Here is a 20,172-nt window from a genome sequence, read left to right on the forward strand (position 1 = left end):
TTAAATAAATATCATTAATCGTTTATGTTTACCCTTATCGGATCATTGACAGCTTAATTTAAGAAATTTTAATAGTGAGCATTGTTTCGTTGCAATAAGTGTGCATATATATATATGGTTAAAAAATTGGTATCACATGAGATCAGTCTGTTTTAGTGAGACTACTTTTTTACACTTGAAACATCACAACAAAACGCTTATTCACGGTGTTTTAGTTGTGAAAGTTCGACTTTTTTTTACCTTCACAGCGTTTTGCTGTGAAGTTTCAAGTGTAAAAAAGTGGTTTCACGAGTTCGAAATTTGTTAAGACGTCCAAAATTGATGCACTAACAAGTTTTATAATCTTAATAAAAATAGTACATGGTCAACGAAATATTTTACAGACTCGATCGATATCACGTCCTACTTAACACAAGAATACTTTCGAGATAAAGTCACAACGGTTGGTTCTTTGTTGTGAAACGTAGAGATTTCCCTTCCCTTTTCGTCGTAAACAACCGGCTCCTCGTCGTCGGTCGGGACTTTACATTTCTCCCCTAAAATAATAGGCTTTTTCACAATCGAATTCTCGTGTTTCAAATTTTTTGTGAGCGGTTTTTTGAGTTTTTTGCGTTTTCTGTGTTTTTTGTGTCGACGAGTCCCATCCTTCGTGCTCATACACGAAGTCAATTTCCCTCCTTGAGAACCGTTTGGATTTGACCGCACGTGATAAGAAGTTGTCCTCGTGATTCCTGAATGTTGCTCGTTTTCCGATTGTGATGATTCCCACGATGAAGACATGTCATCTTCGTCCTCGGATTCAGCTTTGGCTTTGGCTTCAGCTTTGACTTCGACTTCTTTTTGTTTTTCTTCTGGTTTTTCTTCTTTTGTTTGATCTTTTTTATTCGATTCCTCCTTGCTTGTTTTTCGTTTTATTAATGCACAAACGGGTGAAGCGATCGCAATTGTTGATGCAATCAAAACAAAAAGTAACGTGAGCGATACCAACGAATTGCTTTTGGGAATCTCGCTTGTCGGGAAGCTTCTTGCCATTGCTCAAAATCGTTAATCAAGATGGAAGATAATGTATACGGAGCCGAGCGCTCTTTTTCTATCTACACACGACATTTTCTTTTTCTTGGTCTGATTAACATTTTGAACGTCGGAGGAGATGGGACTCGAAGGGTGGGAAAGAAACAAAAATCGTAATAAAAGAGTTTCCATTTTGTCAACTCGGTCTTTCAGGATTTTAAATAGATTGCTCGAATTATGGAATCGAAAGAACGGAAACGAGAGGTCGAGATCGAAATATTTGGAGACAAAACATTCAACCTTGCTATTTTTAGTGCAGGTTGAATGTTTGACCGTCAGTCTATAAAAATAAAAAAACCAAATACTTTGTAAAATCCTCGTTTTAATAAACACTGGACTAGTCTAGAATTTGCATTTTTTTATTAACCTGGATATCCAACCCGCTATACGAGCCGACTAATCCCAGGATGACCACTTGTTTTGCAGGTAGTTTGAACCTCCGTGGCCACAAAGGGATGTTTATTTCTCATTGGATTTGAACCTGAGACCTTCAAGCGATTTTGACTTTTGGAGCGTAAGTTTAAACCAACCAGACACCACCCTTGTGGTTAACCTGCATTTTTGCTACACGCTCATGGTTACGGGAATCCGTTTCAAAACCATGGACATGATGTCATCTTGTGTTAGGACATGACTGTTTTTAGACAGACATAAAGATTTACTGCCTAAAATAATTGACTTTGACTTATTAACGTCAAACATCTTAAACAATCTAATACATGATCCTGCAATCAGAGCCTTCCGTAACATCCTTCCAAAGGTTGACGTTTTCCCCATTTCCGTGATACCCGTTTCATGTCTATAAAATTATTCGTTTTCCTCAACAAACAACAAAAAACTGTTACATATATTTCCGCTCTGAATCCACTCCTCTTTTTTTAAATCTTTAGCTAACATATGCGTTCACTGTGTGATTCGAATTTCTTGATTTTATGGAAAACACCTGATTCACGATCAGGTTATTAAAGATTCGACTTCTTGTATGTAAGCAGGGTTGCTCCGATTCTATTCTCCATCGAATAAATTCTTTCAGAGCATCTCCAACAGTTATGCTATATTTTCTCTCTCTTCTTTCAAATTTAGAGATTTTTCTGTATTCTCTCTCCTCTTTTTTTCTATTTTTGAGTAAAATTTAGCATAGTTGTTGTAGCAAACTTTTTTCAGATTTCCAAATCGTTTAAAATAACATAGCTGTTGAAGTTTTGAAGGATGAAAAGAGGGGTAGATGAGAAGAATATGTGGCCAATATTTCCAAGACTTCATGTAAACGATGCTGAAAAAGGAGGGCCACGAGCACCTCCAAGGAACAAGATGGCTTTATATGAACAGCTTAGTATACGTTCATCCCAAGTGAGTGCAAATTTACTCCATGTGTTTTGTTAATCGTCTTATTTAAATGATCTGTTTCAGTTTTTACTACAACAAAATTGGTTTTATAAGATATCAGATATGTCTTAATAGACTGTTTTACATGACTTGAATTTATATGATCAATTAATTGTACATTTATCTAAGTGATTTGTATCGGTTTTCACTACAACATAATTGGTTTTATAAGACATCAAATATGTCTAAATGTTCTAATATATTGTTTTATAAAATCAAACATCTGTACATTTATCGTATAAGTGTTATAATAATTTGTTAATAGTTAGCTTTTGGACACAAATAAAGTGTTCTATTATTTTTTTATATAGATATGAACACCTTTTTTATAGAACAATTATTTTTATATCAATTTTTTTTCAAACAATGTCATATAAAATACTAATGGGCTGTTTACCTAAATGTTTACCCGGTAAGCGTTTATCGTTATTAGTCAACACTATAATTTATTTTATGGATGTAGTACATCAAAATGGAATGATATGCAACAATTTACCTGGTAAGAGTCGTTACCCTCACTTACCGGGTAAGATTCTTGGGTCTCGCCGTGTTCATCCGGTAAGAAAAATTACCCTGTAAACACATACCGGGTAAGCATTTAATAAACATCCCCTAAATTTGTTATAGCAATGATGACTTTTTGTTCAGACAATCTGTAAGTTGTATGAGCGGTTTCTGAAAAGCTTTTGCGATTATTGTATGATTACAGGGGGACATGAGCAAAAGGGGTTCGTTTCTCCCACTTCAACGGACTCCTACAATGGATATAGCTGATAAAAAGAGTAACCAATACTTTGACTTAAATAATCAAATACGGCAACGAGAGCAAAAAAAGAAACAAAAGGAAGATGATTTCAGAGCTTCGGTCTTTGCTCAACAATCTGAAATAAATCTCGAACATAGTGATCCTATTAATGGTGATGTTGTCTCTGGGATATCGATGGTAGATTCCATATCCGGAGACGACATCTCTCCTGATAATGCCATCGGAATTATGGGTCAGAATCAATTTTTGAAGGCAAGAAGAGCCATCGTCAAGTAAGTTATAGATATTCAAACAAGAACAATAATCAAATAAAATAACACGAGAACGATCAAATCACATATGATCTTACACTGAACCCAGGTGTAAAATCACATCTGATTACGCGCGACGTTGGCTGCGACCTAGGTCACGGGTCAAGTTGTCCGCACACACTTGCGTTGATGTGTTCCGTAATCACATATGATTTAACCATTCTTGTGGTATGACCCTTTTCTCGTTTGATCCCTATACGTATATTTAAAGTTATGGAGGAGTATTTTCTTGTTATATTTTACTTTCATGGTGTTTGCAGCCAACGAAATGCGTTTTCTGGTCAAGTGTTTGAGCTACATAGATTGATAAAGGTATACCGTTCTTCCTTGTGAAGTTGATTATTAGTAGTCTACTAATGCAACAGAAATCAAAGAGACAGAGACACGTTCAATAAATTACAAAACTAGCATGTCACGTTAAAACAGTCCACAATTACTTTACAATCTGATCCAGTTATTTATGCGTACCAAATGCAATTTGATTCACCGCGTGATGCAACAGGTTCAAAAACTAATTGCGGGATTCCCCCCACCGATGGTTGAAGATGATGCGTTTTTGGGGAAACTAGCAAAAGTTTCTCCGATCAAGAAGGTTCATGTAGAGTATGCTCTGAAGTCGTCAACAAATGTTCCGAATGACACGAGGGACTTCTCAGTCAAGAATGTTGTTGAGAGGCCAAAGGATGACACGAGGGACTTTTCAGTCGAGAATACTGTTGAGAAGGCGCCTCTTTTTTCCGTTCAAAACAACCATCATTCCACGTTTTCTGGGTATCTGTTACCGCCATCCGACCCGAATTTTCAACTACCCGGGCATCAATGGCTAATCCCTATTATGTCTCCCTCCGAAGGACTTATCTACAAGCCTTACCCTGGACCGGGATACTTGCTCCCAGGTCCTGGACCTCCTACATCAGCTCCAATTATCGGTAAGATCCCATACTCACAAATACTTTTTCGCGTCATTCAATCGAATTAGAATTCACCGACCATAATTGATTATCCAATTGTAAATGGATCGAATCAGATCTAAAATTTCAACATTCAAACTAGATCGGTCGGGTTTGATTCGATCCGTGCTCACCTGAATCCATCGAATTTTAACCAATTAACTGATATTTATCCAATTTCATCACTCGTATATGCTTTCTTATAAAGATTTAAATCAATAATGTAAGTATGCTTAACGCCTAGCGAACTTTCTATTTTTTCGCACAATTTAGAGTAGAGGTCATGTTTGCGTACATCCCAACCACGACCCCATATCCACATGGGATATATTGGGGTCGTTGAAATAGCGTTTTATGATTATATATCACTATTCATACTTGTTGATATCAGGGCATAACTTTGTAAACCATGGAGTCTCACCGCCGACGCAACCTTACCAATGGCCCCCGGGATTCCATCCGCCGGTTCCTCCGACCTCCCATGGTTTCTTCCCTCCTTATGGTATGACAACGATGAACACATCGGGTGGTGAAGAAATGAATCCATTTAACATGCAATGTCAGAGCTCGGGTAATGTTCCGATTGTGGCCAAGTTTCACACGTCTAACGATAGCGAGGTACAAGTCAATATAGCAAGCAGTCAAAGCAACGTAACGCGAAACCAAGACACCCTTCCTCTTTTCCCGACATGTCCTTCGTCCGAGCGTGGTGCGGAACCCACTTGTGTTATCAGAGTCGTACCGCACAGTGCCCAATCGACAACGGAATCTGTAGCTCGGATTTTTCAATCCATACAAGAGAGAAATCAACCAAATGGTCTTTGACCCACTAATAATACATGTTTTGATTGCATTTTTGGAGATATATACATGTTATGCGTCACTTGTTTAGGGGTAATAATGTCATTTCATAAAATATGTCACGGCACCTTTCATAAGCATATGCATACAAAATATTTGCAACGTTAATATTATGAAAAAATCTTCGATATATTATTTTTATCACCAAAAATAACATTGATTTGTAATAATTCATATAAAAGCATTTCTTTGAGTGTTCCTCTCATGTGTATTAGAAAATTTTGGGCCCCAATTTTTTGTGGCACCTTGGGTAGGGTTGCACATGAGTTGGGTTGGTTGAGTTAAAGACATTTGAATAATCCAATCCAATATTTGCGGTTTAAAAAATCTCAACCCAACCCAAACTGTGCGAGATGGCTTGGGTTGATCGGTTGAAACTTTGATACATCATTTTACAATCTAGCTAGGTGTTTATGTTTAAACGAAATAAAATTAAAATAGTAACATACAGAAAATGCTAACAAATTAAAAAAAAATTCAAGGTTCATGCAAATAAGAAAGTAAATTATGGTTGAAATTAAAACATAATTTTAAATATAGCTGATTACAAATTAGTCTAATGTCTAATGTACATATGTTAATTAAGGACTTAAGAATCATATTATAGCCACAATATAGAAAAGAATCGGGTTCATCGGGTTCAATTGTGTTCAAATGACCTAACCCAATTCCAACCTAATAGATGCAATTTGACCTAATATTGTATCAACTATGCGTTGGGTTACTTTGGGTTGAATTAGCCGGGTTCATCGGTATTTTGAGCAACATAGGATTAGTCGAGGTGCATATAAACCGATTAAAATAGATACAGTTAATAAAACAAATCAGAGACCGTGATTTGTTGTCATGTACTGTATTTTAACATTTTTAGAACTACGTAGACATCTTATTAATTTGAACAAATAAAGTAATGAATTTATCTGACGACAAGCTTTCCATATATGAGGAAATTTCAGCGCCAATCTTGGAGTTGACAAATGGTCTATTTAACACACATCTTAACAAAAAACGTTTAGTTATTGAATGGTTGTAAATTTTAAATAACGTTTTCTTCTGTAAGCGTCAATAATACCCACCATAATAATGGGCCAAAAATGGCCTCCAAAGAGGCTTGACCAACTCACTTTTATCTTGGGCTTAAAGCCCGTCCGATGAATACCCTAATTCTATAACCGTTCCTTCAATATCATTTGCACCGTCGATGCGATTTCGCGAGCAGCAGCAGAAGCAGAACAGAAACTGTGGTGAGTACTCTGTTTATGGTGTGTTTTATCTGCTCCATTTTGTGCTATGATCTAGGGTTTTCTATGAGCTGCTTCTTTGAATTTGATGAGTCATTGCTGGTAGTGAAGATTCATTTATGTTGAAATGAAGATTTTGTGTTCTGATGGAGGCCAACTGTTTGATAAAATTCCTCATGCTTGTTCCTGCTGTATCTTGTTTTCTGATTAACGAACAACATCGTGCTTGCAACATACGTATACACGAATTTCATTGATGTTCAATTAGAAGTAGAATGTATTATTGAAGGTTAATTGAGATTTAGGTAGATTGTAAGTACTGTACTTGTATTTTGACAACTTACACGCGTATATTATGGCGTGCATGAATGTGTGATTCTATATTTTGAAGTCAAACTTTGTTTTGGTACCTGGGCATTGACATTAAATCAAAGGGGTATCCCTTTTTTGTAGGAGAAGGAAAGGGTGTATAGGTTTTTTGGTGATTCCAGTTTTAGCTCATTACGACCATGGTTGGCTGTGATTAGTAATGCCCACCCAATCTTAGGGCTGTTTGGTTGGTTTTCCATTAAGTCCTTTATGAATAAAGCTGCCTGGGTGGATTAATTGGGTTCTCTGGGAGGGTTTTTTCATTGGTGGAAGGACCATGTTTTTTAATTGAGAGGGGTAGGTATAAAGCTCTTCCGAGAAGCTTACTGAATAAGCCACTTTCTATATACCAAACAGTCATGTATAGCTGACGGAATAAGTTGTGAGTTCCATTAAGCTCATTAAGCTGCAGACAGAAAGGCCCTTACACTTTCTATGGAAACAGAATTGGGACTTGATGAATACCATAGTAAATCCATGTTATAATGGTTTCTTTAACATAACTGCAATTTTTTTTATCTGATTTCGCTAGGGGGAAGCAGCAAAAAAGCGGTTGGGGTGAGTGTTCTTTATCTTCTATAACTACAGGTGAAAATGGCGACTCAAATGAGCAAAAAACGAAAGGTTAGTTTTATCAATTTACGGTTACAAGTTGATATTATGTTTGTTTTCTCATAGATCATATGTTATTCGTTTTTGCAAAACAGTTCGTAGCTGATGGGGTGTTCTTTGCTGAGTTGAATGAGGTCCTTACCAGGGAACTTGCAGAAGATGGTTACTCTGGTGTTGAAGTTAGGGTTACGCCTATGCGTACAGAGATTATCATCAGGGCCACCCGTACCCAGAACGTGCTTGGTAATATTCTAATCACTTTATGTTTGATTTAGTCATTCATTCGTAGAACACAATCCATAAACTTGCTAAGTTATTGATAGGATAAATATGAAGCAAATTCGCATGTCTTCATCGCTGAATTTCATAACTATTTTGAACTTTCAATATTTTTTGTTGATATGATGTGCTAAACACTTATGACATGAGGATGACAAATTTATGAAGAAGGGTTTCAATCCTCATTCAAGTCATCAAGATTGAGTTCGTGGTTAGCGACTGTTATATTCTTCTAATAAGGATGAAGTATCACGTGAGAATAGGAGTTAATTTTGAGAAGCGTAAGAAGGGATATGGATCTTTGATCACTTTAATCTCACCCCCACCCCATGAATTTTGTTTCTCACCGGACTTGATCGGTGTCTTATTACCATTGAGCTGCAATTAGGATTGATACAGGGGTGGAGATCCCATCTTACTCTTCTCACCATAACTTCCATTCTCACCGGAATCCAACCCTCTAATTAGGGATTTAGTTGTGTGTGGGAAGGATTAACAATTTAATGTGATAAATACAAATTTCTGTTTTACTGTTTTTTCTTGAGCTCTTATTGATTGTTAACTTAGACAAAGTTGTCAACAGACTCGTAAAATGATGGTTATCTAATATTTGCTTATTGAAACTGATTATCCAGGTGAGAAGGGAAGGAGAATAAGGGAGCTGACATCTCTTGTTCAGAAGCGATTCAAGTTCCCTGAAAACAGTGTGGAGCTTTATGCTGAAAGGGTTAACAACAGAGGGCTCTGTGCCATTGCCCAGGCTGAATCTTTGCGATACAAGCTTCTTGGTGGGCTAGCTGTCCGCAGGTTTGTACACATTAAATATTTAAGTTTTTTGCTCTTATTCAGCAGGATAATACACTTAGGGTCCGTTTGGTTTGCGGGATTGGATTTTGGAGGATTTGGAATTCAATTCCATTCCTATCTCATGTTTGGTTTCAAGGATTTCCTGGATTTGAAATCTCGAGATTTCATTGAAATGCCACAAACATAGGCTTTTGAAATCCCACAGGGATGGTTGGTATTTCGTAGGATTTGTATGTAATAATGTTTTAAAACATGTGAAGACATTTGTTTTGAAATATTCGATTAATAAAAAAGTAATTTAATTATTTTTATAATTTGTTTATAAAGAATTGAATTCAATTCCATTCCAAATCCTACAAAACAAACACGCCAAAAATTCCAAATGCTTCCAAATCTAAATCCCTCAAAACCATTCTGTCAAACCAAATGCCCCCCTTGGGGTGTTTGGTTAGAGGTATTAAGCAGTAATTAATGAGATAAAAGAAACTGTTTGGTTTTATATTACATAATGGGCTCATTCCCATGGAATCCCAATTTTTCATACCAGGTTAAACTGGGAGGAATGAAAATTCATTCCAGTTTTCATTCTCTGTCATTTTCATTCCTCTGCCTGAGCGGTAACTGTTCCAGTTTAATACAGTGGAAAACAGGTGATCTATAACTGGGACATGATATAGCTCTGTTTTCAAGTATAAACGAATAAGTATTTGATCATACCATCATAGTCCAGATTTAGTTCGATATGATTATATGAACTCATATTCTATTGGACTGTTTTTAGGGCTTGCTATGGTGTTCTAAGGTTTGTCATGGAGAATGGGGCAAAAGGGTGTGAGGTATGTAAATAGATGGCCATTCTTCTGTTATCTCAAGACAAATTTTTATATTACTCAGCACCCTTGACCACTTTCAGGTGATTGTCAGCGGAAAGCTTAGAGCTCAACGAGCGAAATCAATGAAGTTCAAAGATGGGTATATGGTATCATCTGGTCAACCCGTGAAAGAGTATATCGACTCTGCTGTAAGACACGTGCTTCTAAGACAGGTAAAACCATTTGTTCTCTGGGTGCGTATGGTATGCTAGATAGAACAAAAACCTGTTGTCCCACTTTTGGTTTGACAATAGACTCGAGTAAGACAAAAATGCACCAAAAAAGGTGGAACAAAAATCAGGGAGATTGATACAAGATTGGTAGTAAATTACTAAACTACTTGTGTCAAAATAAAACCCTAAAAACCTTCCATAATTCTTTCACCTGGTTATCAAGTCCTCACTCCTCTCCATACTAAATGCACTAGGGCTGTTTGTGGTGGGGTTTGGGGCAAAACTACAAACCTCATCGAATACGTGGTTTGAACATCTTTGCGGTGCGGTTTATGCGGTTTGTACGTACGGCACTTTACGTTTAAAATACAATATTATGAAATCCACTCTAACGTGACCGTAGTCCAAAAAAAATATGAAGTGTCAACATGTCTGATATCCAAATACATATTTCATAAATTAGAAATAGTTGGAATAAAAAAATTAACTTCAAACAAAATCATTACGACTTGAAAGTAACTCAAGTTAGAATGCTGAAGTTGCATATCAACACAAAATTGAAAAAAATATGGTGAAATTGTGTCATGAATCTTAATTAAAGTGTAGCCTAATGGATTATTGGGCTATAGTTTATTAATATTATTCTTTCGAAGTTCAAAACTTTGGACTTATTAATGGACTACAGGAGAAAATAGATTAAAAAATATTCCACATATATGTGCGGTGCGGTTTGAACTTTGAACGGTGGTTTGATAACTCAAAACGTCAAACCATATTGCATAATGCGGTTTGGTAAAAATGCCAACCGCACCTCGGAAGTTCAAAACCGCGCTTTGCGGTGCGGTACAGAGTGGGCGATTTGGGCGGTTTAGATGAACACCCTTAAAACATGCACAAGTTGGATGATGGAAAATGAAATTTTCTTTGCAACCATTTTTCATATGACAGTTCCATCATATCCTCAAATAACTTGGTACTCCATTATGTGTTCAGGGTGTTCTTGGTATCAAAGTGAAGATCATGCTCGATTGGGACCCTACCGGAAAGCTTGGCCCGAAGACGCCTTTGCCTGATAATGTGATAATCCATATGCCCAAGGATGACGTTATCGCACTCCCACCAAAAGAGGTAGAGGAATATAGACCACCACTTGTGATTACTGATGAGCCTATTCCGATGCCTGTTCCTGTAGTTTAAAACTACTACGGTGAGAGGATTAGAGTTGTATGATCGAGCAGATACGTATCTGAAACTTTCGCCAAGATAAATTTTCATTTCGGTCTAACTTTTTTTCGAGTTTGATGGGATTATTAAGACTTGGTTTTTGGCCTACTGTTAGTTTTATCTATTAAAATTTTGTACTGTTCTTCAAACATGGTTTTGTGTTGATTCTTTTTGGAGCGCATGCTCAGCCCCTTTTGTTATACAAGGCATAGTTATTAGCAGCTTAACGAGATTAATGGGTCTTGCTGCTTATTCGGTCAGCTATACATGGCAATCTTGTAGTGGCTTAATGATATAGAAAGTGATTTATTCGTTAAGATTCTGTTGGAGGGTTTATGTAGAAAGCTAGATTTTTTCCAAAGCTGTCCCTTCCAATTAAAAAACTCTTTTCATCTCTGAAAAACTCTTCCAAATGAAAACCTTCTCAATTACGTAGACAACTTTATTTATGTTGGACTTTATGGAAAACTAACCAAATAGCTGCTAAATGTTTTGTGGCTTGGGGGATTATTATGTTTATCAATAAACGGTGTTGTCATAGGTTTTTGGCAATGATAATAAGGGATTGTTTACCAAATGTTTATGGGCTATTAAAATGAAGTGTTTGTAAACATCTCTTACCACTTAGTGCTAACCGAATAAAAGCGTTTTTTCTCACTTATTGGATAAGAACCTTGGTTGTACCATGCCTCTTAATGTGATTTTTGTCATGTTCACTTGGTAAGGTAAGTGATCCGGTAAGCATTTGTTAACGTCTTCCAAGTGTTGTTTTACAGTATCTGAGTTGGATGAAAAATAATTTTTCTACTTGTTTAAAATAGACAGAATAAAAATATGAAAGATGAGACAAGATGGGTAAATTACTATAAAATATCCATATTAAATTAAAACTTTGAAATCTTTTAAAATTCATTTACCCGCCTACATCATTCTTGTCTGTCCAATCTCATTTGTGTGCAAAATGCACTCTAACTGAAACAAATTAACGATGTGATAATAAGGATCATTAGAGAAGACAATACACATGTAATCTGGCAAGCGTAACAGAAGTTGCCTTTCTGTCAATAAAACTTAATACGTCGAGTTTCTAAACGAGCTACTCAATCTCGAGTTTAATAATTTTTGAGCTCAAATCGATCTCGAATATAAAATAAAACTCGTTTTACTTATCTAGTCGAACTTCATAACACCAATGTTTTAAAACTCAATTGGATTTCTCGAGTCGAGCCGAGTCATTCGAATATACACATTTTTTAGCCAGACATGATCATGTGTTCATAAATCATAAAATAAAAATATATAAATTATCAAACTCGGGCCAATAAAAAGAGTTAACCGATAGCAAGTTTGAGCCCATAAACAAGCATCAAACTCAAGCTCGATAACTCAAAAAATATGCGAGCTCAAGTGCGAGTATTCTTTTCCAAGTTGAGCTACTTGATTCACTCATTTACACCCCTAGTGGAAACTCCACCCTTTTATGTTCTAACAAGTAGGCATGTTGAAAAGGGTGGAGTTTTCACACAATAAGCTTTCGGGTACAAATCCGGTCCAATCCAGTTGGTCGACCCAATAACGACCATGGGATGAGATTGGTACTTTGCAACATATACCGTTAAAAAACATCGAAAATCGGGTTGAAATATAAGAAAACCCTTTTAACTCAAATTCATGATATAATTACCAACAAGTTTGCATAAAAACAGTAAAAAACCCAAATCTGAATTTTTTTACAGAAGTCAACACCCCTCCAACTGCACTTCCCTCCTCTTTTTTACTTTTATCTGCCACAATATCCTTAAACCAACCCACCAACATACAATCAGCAACTAGAGAGACCTAAATCACTCTTATTTGCCCACAAAAAAGCAAACACCAAATACCCGACCGACCCACCGATATCACTCGTTCGTCGCATCGAAACTCCCCATCGCGTTCGTTCTCTTCCTCTCTCTCCAATTCTCTCCCCAAACCTTAGCCTCCGCCACCGCTCGTTCTCTCTCAAGATCCCGATCCCGGTTCCTCCCTCTGCTCGTATTCGCCGGACTGTTCCTCTGAGACCCATCCAGATCCTCCGCCACCGCCCATTTCCGCCCAGAACCACCACCTCCGTTACTGCTTTCACCATCCCCTCCTATCTTCCTGTAATCTGGAGAATTCTTGAAAGCAGAAGGGGAACCCTGGGGATCGAGGCTATCTAGACCGCCGCCGCCGCTGCCTTCACTCGGGTTCCTTCGGCTCCTGGGAGTACCGGACCCGCTGCCTCTGTTACTTCTCTCGGTTCTGGCGGCTTCGGGGTCGTAGGTTTGAGATGCTAAGTATGTTAGAGCCGTCACGACGTCGCCAATCAGGGGACGTGTGGCGGCTTGCTCTTGCAAACACATTGCGGCAACTGCAAGTGCTTGGTAAAGTCCTCTTACCGGATAACGTCCTTGCAGCAATGGATCAGCCATCTTCGCGAACTTCCTCCGATCCTTGAAAAGTGGGCGTGCCTATAAATTGCACCAAAAGTGAAATAGATGGATTCAAACAGATACCGATAACCATAATCTATAAATTGCATGATTTTGATAGTGATAGATGTTAAGATCGGACAAGATTGGTAAATTACTAAACTAACCATATCAAATTAAAACGTTACAACCGTCCATACTTCTTTTACCAACCTACCTCACTCCCACCCGTCCCGTCCCGTCCAGTCATCCGGAGGGGATAGGAGAGAACAAGACATGATAGGACATAATAGATAAAATGATCAGTTTATCCCTAATGAGTTGTTTATATATTTTGATTAATTTATATAATTAATTAAATTGTAATAATTCAAAATATCATGAGAGTTTTCGTCAACGATTAGAATAACACCAAAATATGAAGTTTATTAGTTTCCAGTTTTTATTTTATACCTTTTCTATAATATTTTTTGTTATTAGATAAATTAACCAAAATATATAAATCGTATAAAAATAATATTTTGAGGACAGTAAAGTGAAAGTTTAAAGGGAATAAAATACAATAAATAAAAAAATGTAAAGAGGGAGACGTTTGATGTTTTAGAAGAGAATTAAGTTTTATTTTAACGGTCTATTAGTAAAATATGGGTCTGTTCCACCTTTTTTCCATGTTCATTTAACCAAACGCACCCTAAAGAAAGTGAGAGTATTACGACTTACCCAGGCAACAAGATTATGTTCTCCAGGAGCACGGGTATTGTCAATGGCTTTTCGTCCAGTGATAAGTTCAAGGAAAACGACACCGAAACTGTAGACATCCGACTTCAATGTGAGTTGACCGGTCATGGCATATTCCGGCGCACAGTAGCCATACGTGCCCATCACCCTGGTGGAGACATGCGTTTTATCACCTACAGGACCCAGTTTAGCAAGCCCAAAATCCGACAGTTTAGGGTGGTATCCCTCATCAAGAAGAATGTTGGACGATTTTAAGTCTCTATATATGACCGGAGGGTTTGCTTTATCGTGCAAATATTCCAAACCCTTGGCTGCACCAGCAGCAATCTTCATCCTCGTGTTCCAGTCCAAAGGTTCTTTATCTGGCGGAAGATCTGAAGGAAAAAAAAGGAATACCATAACTGTAAGTTCTAAGTAAGAGTCTGTTTGTTAGCAGCTTAATGAGCTTAATTGATGTGACTCACAACTTATTTGGTCAGCTATACATGATTGTTTGGTAGTGGCTCAATGATATAGAAAGTGACCTGTTCAGTAAGCTTATAGGGGGAGCTTTATGCAAAAAGCCAAGTTTTTCCAAACCTGACCCTCACAATTAAAAAAACAGGCTCCTTCCATCTATGAAAAACCCTCCCAAACAAAAACCTTCCCAATCCATACAAACAGATTAATCCACACAGGACTTGATGGAAAACCAACCACACAGCCCTAAGTCGGTTTAAGGTCATAAGATACAAGGTGCAGGCTCATTTGAGAACCGTAAATATTTTCAGAATCATGAGAACCAACTACTCATGAATTATTCATGATGAATATGTCGTGATAGATATTCATGACATGCATGGCATTCATAATGAATAATGAATAATCTTGAAAAGCTAAGCATTTTACTGATTGGAACAAGAGTGAATTCTTTGTGTGATGAGAATCATAACGTTACAGCAAGACAAATTCTCAAACTTGTCCTGCATAATAAAGGGTAATCACAATGTCGTCAAAATGGCAAGCAAGAAGAAATTGTCAGTTTGCCTTTCCTGTTCCAACTCTTTTATGGGATCAAGAAAACGAGAAACTCAAACCCCAAAGAAGTTATTTGAGGCCATACACAGAGTCAGACCTCAACCAATAAATCCCAAAAGCTCGACCCGAATAATAGAAACTAAGGACGATACACATGCATCCTCCTCAATATCAACAATACGAGATGCGTTTCTTGATATCAAATTAATGCAATGACCAACTTAAGTATTCATCGAATTCCAAGCAATCACAACCCGGATCACATCAAATTAGCCACACGGCTTATTGTCACTTATAAGAATTCCATATCTCCAACCAAGAAAGGGTTTAGTGTCATTATATACACCCATTTACAGTTACATCCAACAAAATCCTTCGGGAAGATACAACAAGCATTCAAATCTCAAGTGTGAATAGCATTTTTTTCATCCAAGGTGAGCCATGGTCTTGTGAACATTAGGAACTGTATGAAAACTATTCACAATGAATATTGAAGCATAATAATTTGAAAACAAATTGACATAAAAAACCAACTGTTTCCCTATGTCAAACAACAGAAATATCACATATATGTAGGCTAGTACCAGAAAAAATACTCCCTCCGTCCCAAAATACATGTCCATGATCAAAAGGGCACACGGTTTTATAAATATGTAAATATTACATTCTTTGATTAACTAAATGATGATTTTACCCTTAATGATAGAGTAACAAACTTTTCTCCATCTCATAATAAAGGGTAGAATTGGACAGCCAGCACTTACTTTTGAAAGTGAACTTCTAGTTTATTAAGGGTCGGTAGTCACCACAGTCAAAATACTACCAGTGGCAGTGTCGGTGGTGGGTCATTGGCTTAGTGGTACCTAGGTTACTGGTAGAGACCATCTCCCAAGAGGTCAAGGGCTCAAACCTCGTCAAAGGCAAGGAGTGTGCCTGAGTATTTATAAATATTATATACTTCAAAAAAAAATGTTTGGTGAAGGTAAGATTAAGATCATGCGCATAAGAAACACCAAAAAGAATTTTATGATCAAATATGAAGAAGAGAAGCAGCAAATGGTAAACATATGTCCTAAAGTAGTAGACCGCTATGATAATTCAGATAACTAGCAACACAAACTGAATAATATACCAACATGGTACAGACACGGGACACCTCCAACAAATGTTTGTTCTTGCATGCAGCAATACTTGATATAATATACCATGGTTCATGTGATATGCCGTTCATATACAAAGAGTTATGACATCTGACAAGGGTACCAAATTGGTGTTTCACAAAAGCACACAAACTAGCAGAATGGTTAAACTTTTAACACGAGATTTTAACAAATAAATCCATTAGGACTAGAAAGACCATAAAATACTTAAGTCACTAGCAGACTCAATTGAGTTAGACCACCAATATGAATGAGCAGGTTCAAGAATATTAGGGCTTGTTTGATTTAATGGATTTTGAAGAATTTGGATTTCGTGGAAGGATTTGGAATCTTTGTTGTGTTCGGTTTGTAGGATTTCACTATAAACCCAAAGACAACCAATAAAATCAGATTGGTGTACTCTTACACAGTTTAAATAAAGGTATGGAAAATACCACATCATTAACTCCAAATAGCCAATTAAATCATCTATGAGAATATGCATACAAAACAACTCATGCACTTACAACTTTGCAATGCGGTAGCCTAATGCAAACTACTCACGAAAACAACATTGATAAATTCACATCAAGGGTCGACAACAAATCAAAGTGAAAGTATTAGAATACTATTTTCCTAAGGGACCCAAAATACAAAACCACAAAAGATAATATCAATCGCAGCTACACTGAGTGATTAACATTCGAACCCTTGAAGTTGGCACTTCCTTTTTGAACAATCAACTGTAATTGTGATAGTACAAAGGAAAACACTACTGTTGGTAAGCAGTAGGTTAACACGGATAGATTTTTAATGGTGTTAAACTCACTATTGGCTATATACAACAAAATAACAAAAAAAGGCCTCTAATTGTTCAAATCACCAACTACTTCCACTTTTCCCCAACTTTTTCTTCGTCCCTATGTAACACGAAAACATTGACTACCATGGCACTCTAGTCCTTTCTTCTTATCTCGTTATAGAGTCTGATGAAAGCTTTATTTAGCATGTCATTTCCAGCATAAGTTCATATAAAAATATGATTGTGTTTTAGGAAGCTACAATTCTTTGAGGGAGTTTTGAAGAACATTTCTTCTGAATTGACCAATTAATGAATAACCTTTGGTCATTCCATTATGCATAGTTGGATTCTGTGACAAACCTACAGATTGTTATAAGTCCTTTAATCGAAGTACATGATTGAGGTCTAATATTCGGTGATATCTTTGGGAGGCTTTGGAATTCACCAAGTTCAATACAAAGAAAAAAGACAAAGTTAGGGGTATGGAAACAGTGAAGTGGGGCGGAAAAATGCGAAGAAAGAGTGAAATAAGAGGACTCGCTTTCTTTTTGGTAGACTGATAAAAATCACTAATCAAGAAATTGCGTTTGTAAGATCAAGCTCAGCTTGTGGATCCTTGGCTTGACATGGCGCAAATCCTGTTGAAAGAGAGGGGTGCCTTCAGGAACACGGACACAGGTGATGCATGGCTGTCGTCAGCTCGTGCCATAAGGTGTTGGGTTAAACTGCATATCCGAATCGCAGGAACAATCTGACCCCAATCTCAGGATACCTCTTTGAGAGGAAGGAAAGCCCATTCAAAGACTTTGTTAGTTAAAATGATGGTGAAGTGAAATTTAAGGGCATTCTCGTATATCTACAATGTCAAACTTGGACAATCTAATCATTTCATCCATTTTGGATGTCATGCTTGCAGAACCTATTAATGAGTTTGACAACATTGAAGATCCATAGCCACTTGGGTTGCGACGGACTGGTCAAGGCTCAAGGGGGATGTAGTGGAAATCTCATCTTCCCGGGGTTCGAATTAAGGCGATGCCAAAGCCCTTGTGACCATGGAGGTTCACCTGCGACGACTCTAGGCAATTCATGGTCGCACGGGGGATTAGTTGCTGTGTGTAAGCTGGCTTGAATACCCACGGTTACCCAAAAAAAACCATTGAAAATCCACCCATTTTCAATATTTTATGCTAATGGAAATGCTTCTTTTTGCATTTTCACAAGTAAGTTGCTCACTCAAAGAAGAGCGTCAATTAAAATGGTTTGAAACACTCATCTCTCCGGATACTAACCAAATCCATTAGACATGAACCCTACTTCAATCCTAAACATTGTTATGAGTTCTTTAATTCACAAATCTAAGCCAGAGCTTGTGCAATGATTCAGTTGAATCCAAACAAAAGAAATAGAGACAGTGATATGAATACTAAGGCAAGGAAGAAAAAACCTCTCAGAAAGGAAGAAAGAGAGACAATGTTATGGTGATTTAACGGCATGTTTGTATATTTGCCATGTTAGAGTTGGACAACAATGTCATTTCATCCATTTTCTAGTAAAATCCGTAAATAAACTTAACAGAATTGAAAGTAGTGAAGGTCCAATGCATGTTTTGCAGAGAGAAAAATCTGACCGTGTAAATGATCCTCGAGCGATCCCAAAGGCATAAACTCATAAACAAGAAGACGCTGATCTCCATCTGCACAATAACCTATCAAGTTGACAAGATTTGGATGATGCAAGAGACTAAGCATGAGAACCTCGACTAAAAACTCTCTATTCCCTTGAAGACCATTTCGATCAAGCTGCTTCACAGCAACTACCTGCAAACAACAAAAAACTATTCAAGATTAGAGACCTAGAAAACAGCCTCCTACTGATTATTTAGCTTATTAGTTGTCAACATTCAGGCATGTGATAATATATGAATCTTCAAACACAATCACCTGTCCTGTGCTTTCCAAACGACCTTTGTGAACACGCCCAAATCCACCTTCGCCTAGCAAGGACTCGGGACGAAAATTCTTTGTTGCTGCAGCAAGCTCGCGAAAAGTAAAAATCTGTGCAGCAATGTTTGCTGTTTGTCCATCTTTTGTAACCATTTGGTCCTTCTTGGGATCCAAATTAACACGAGATTTTGATTTTCCTATAAGAATTACGGAATTAGACACCCAATAAAGCCCTAGTAAGACATATGAAACCGAAACTAAGGTTATAACTATAACTAGAAACAAAGGTATTTATTCGCACTCCATGTTCTCACTGCATTCACATGAACACAGCCAAATTTCTTAATAGCCCAAAAGTTATCTCCAAATTTTAAAGCAGATCTTTAAGATACATTCTTGAACCACCGCATTACTTCAAACCAATTCAAAATCTTGAAAAGACCCAAGTCATCGAATCAAGAAACTAATCAACGAACCAGATCAGACTATAAATTGAAGATGCGTAAAACAGGCAAGAATTCGCTAAGAAAACCCATCACATCCAACCAAAAGAAAATACATAAAAAAAGAACGAAAATTCAAAGATGGAAAGGTGTTTAATTACCTGAACTAACCCTACTAACATGATGAGATTGATGTGTAGCTGAACCCTCTTTCCCAATATCCTTCTTCGACACTTCTTTTACACCATTTCCTTCTTTGTTTGATGAACCAAAGCATGGAAAACACCCACCCATGCCAAAAAGAACAAACCCACAAATTATATCTGATGGGTTCTTTATATCCCTTCTTGTATTCTATACATACGAAATTAAACAACCCACCACTTGCGAAAGAAGACACTATCTTAATCCAAACCCTTTCTTGGTCACTATGATTCTGAATGAAAAATTGGAGGCCATAAGCTAACTCATGAGTGACCGATCAACAGTAACTTGTTGTTTCTCACCGAAAAAAGCAGATCAACAAATTGAAGAAACTGATGGTCGAAGAGGAAAAAGAAGGGAAGGGAAATTAAAGAAATATAATAATAATATCTATATGTGTGTAGAAAGAAAGGAGTGGAATCATGGTAAGTGAAAAAGATTGGATTTTTTATTTTGGGGAAATTTGGAGCGGTTAAGAGGGAATTAGGTGAAGTAGATTGTGGTGTAA

At 37.1% G+C, this 20,172-nt stretch overlaps 3 protein-coding genes across 4 annotated transcripts; 2 read left to right on the top strand and 1 right to left on the bottom strand.

The window, feature by feature from the left end:
* The first annotated feature begins 2,280 nt into the window (after window positions 1-2,280).
* On the top strand, window positions 2,281-5,309 carry LOC112528583 (protein EARLY FLOWERING 3-like). Its single transcript, XM_025139607.1, has 5 exons — window positions 2,281-2,442; window positions 3,167-3,495; window positions 3,795-3,846; window positions 4,037-4,463; window positions 4,876-5,309. Exons 1-5 carry the CDS (start codon window positions 2,281-2,283, stop codon window positions 5,307-5,309), a joined length of 1,404 nt encoding a protein of 467 aa, XP_024995375.1.
* Window positions 5,310-6,545: 1,236 nt separating this feature from the next.
* LOC112527455 (40S ribosomal protein S3-1-like) lies at window positions 6,546-11,142 on the top strand. Of its 2 annotated transcripts, none has more exons than XM_025138125.1 (7): window positions 6,546-6,589; window positions 7,488-7,579; window positions 7,663-7,810; window positions 8,482-8,653; window positions 9,435-9,489; window positions 9,567-9,698; window positions 10,692-11,142. In XM_025138125.1, exons 2-7 carry the CDS (start codon window positions 7,550-7,552, stop codon window positions 10,893-10,895), a joined length of 741 nt encoding a protein of 246 aa, XP_024993893.1. In that variant the 5' UTR covers window positions 6,546-6,589; window positions 7,488-7,549; the 3' UTR covers window positions 10,896-11,142. The 2 variants fall into 2 exon arrangements, with proteins under 2 accessions (XP_024993893.1, XP_024993894.1); XM_025138126.1 differs by having other exon boundaries at window positions 6,559-6,586.
* Window positions 11,143-12,586: 1,444 nt separating this feature from the next.
* LOC112527816 (serine/threonine-protein kinase PBL27-like) lies at window positions 12,587-20,085 on the bottom strand. The gene is made up of 5 exons (XM_025138628.1): window positions 19,622-20,085; window positions 19,015-19,214; window positions 18,702-18,891; window positions 14,096-14,487; window positions 12,587-13,414 (listed from the first exon to the last, which is right to left on the bottom strand). The coding sequence occupies exons 1-5, from the start codon at window positions 19,752-19,754 to the stop codon at window positions 12,824-12,826; spliced, it is 1,506 nt and encodes a 501-aa protein (XP_024994396.1). The 5' UTR covers window positions 19,755-20,085; the 3' UTR covers window positions 12,587-12,823.
* Between the last annotated feature and the right edge of the window lie 87 nt (window positions 20,086-20,172).

This window comes from Cynara cardunculus (genome assembly GCF_001531365.2).
Source record: "Cynara cardunculus var. scolymus isolate 2C chromosome LG 15, CcrdV1, whole genome shotgun sequence".
Classification (NCBI taxonomy): Eukaryota; Viridiplantae; Streptophyta; class Magnoliopsida; order Asterales; family Asteraceae; genus Cynara; species Cynara cardunculus.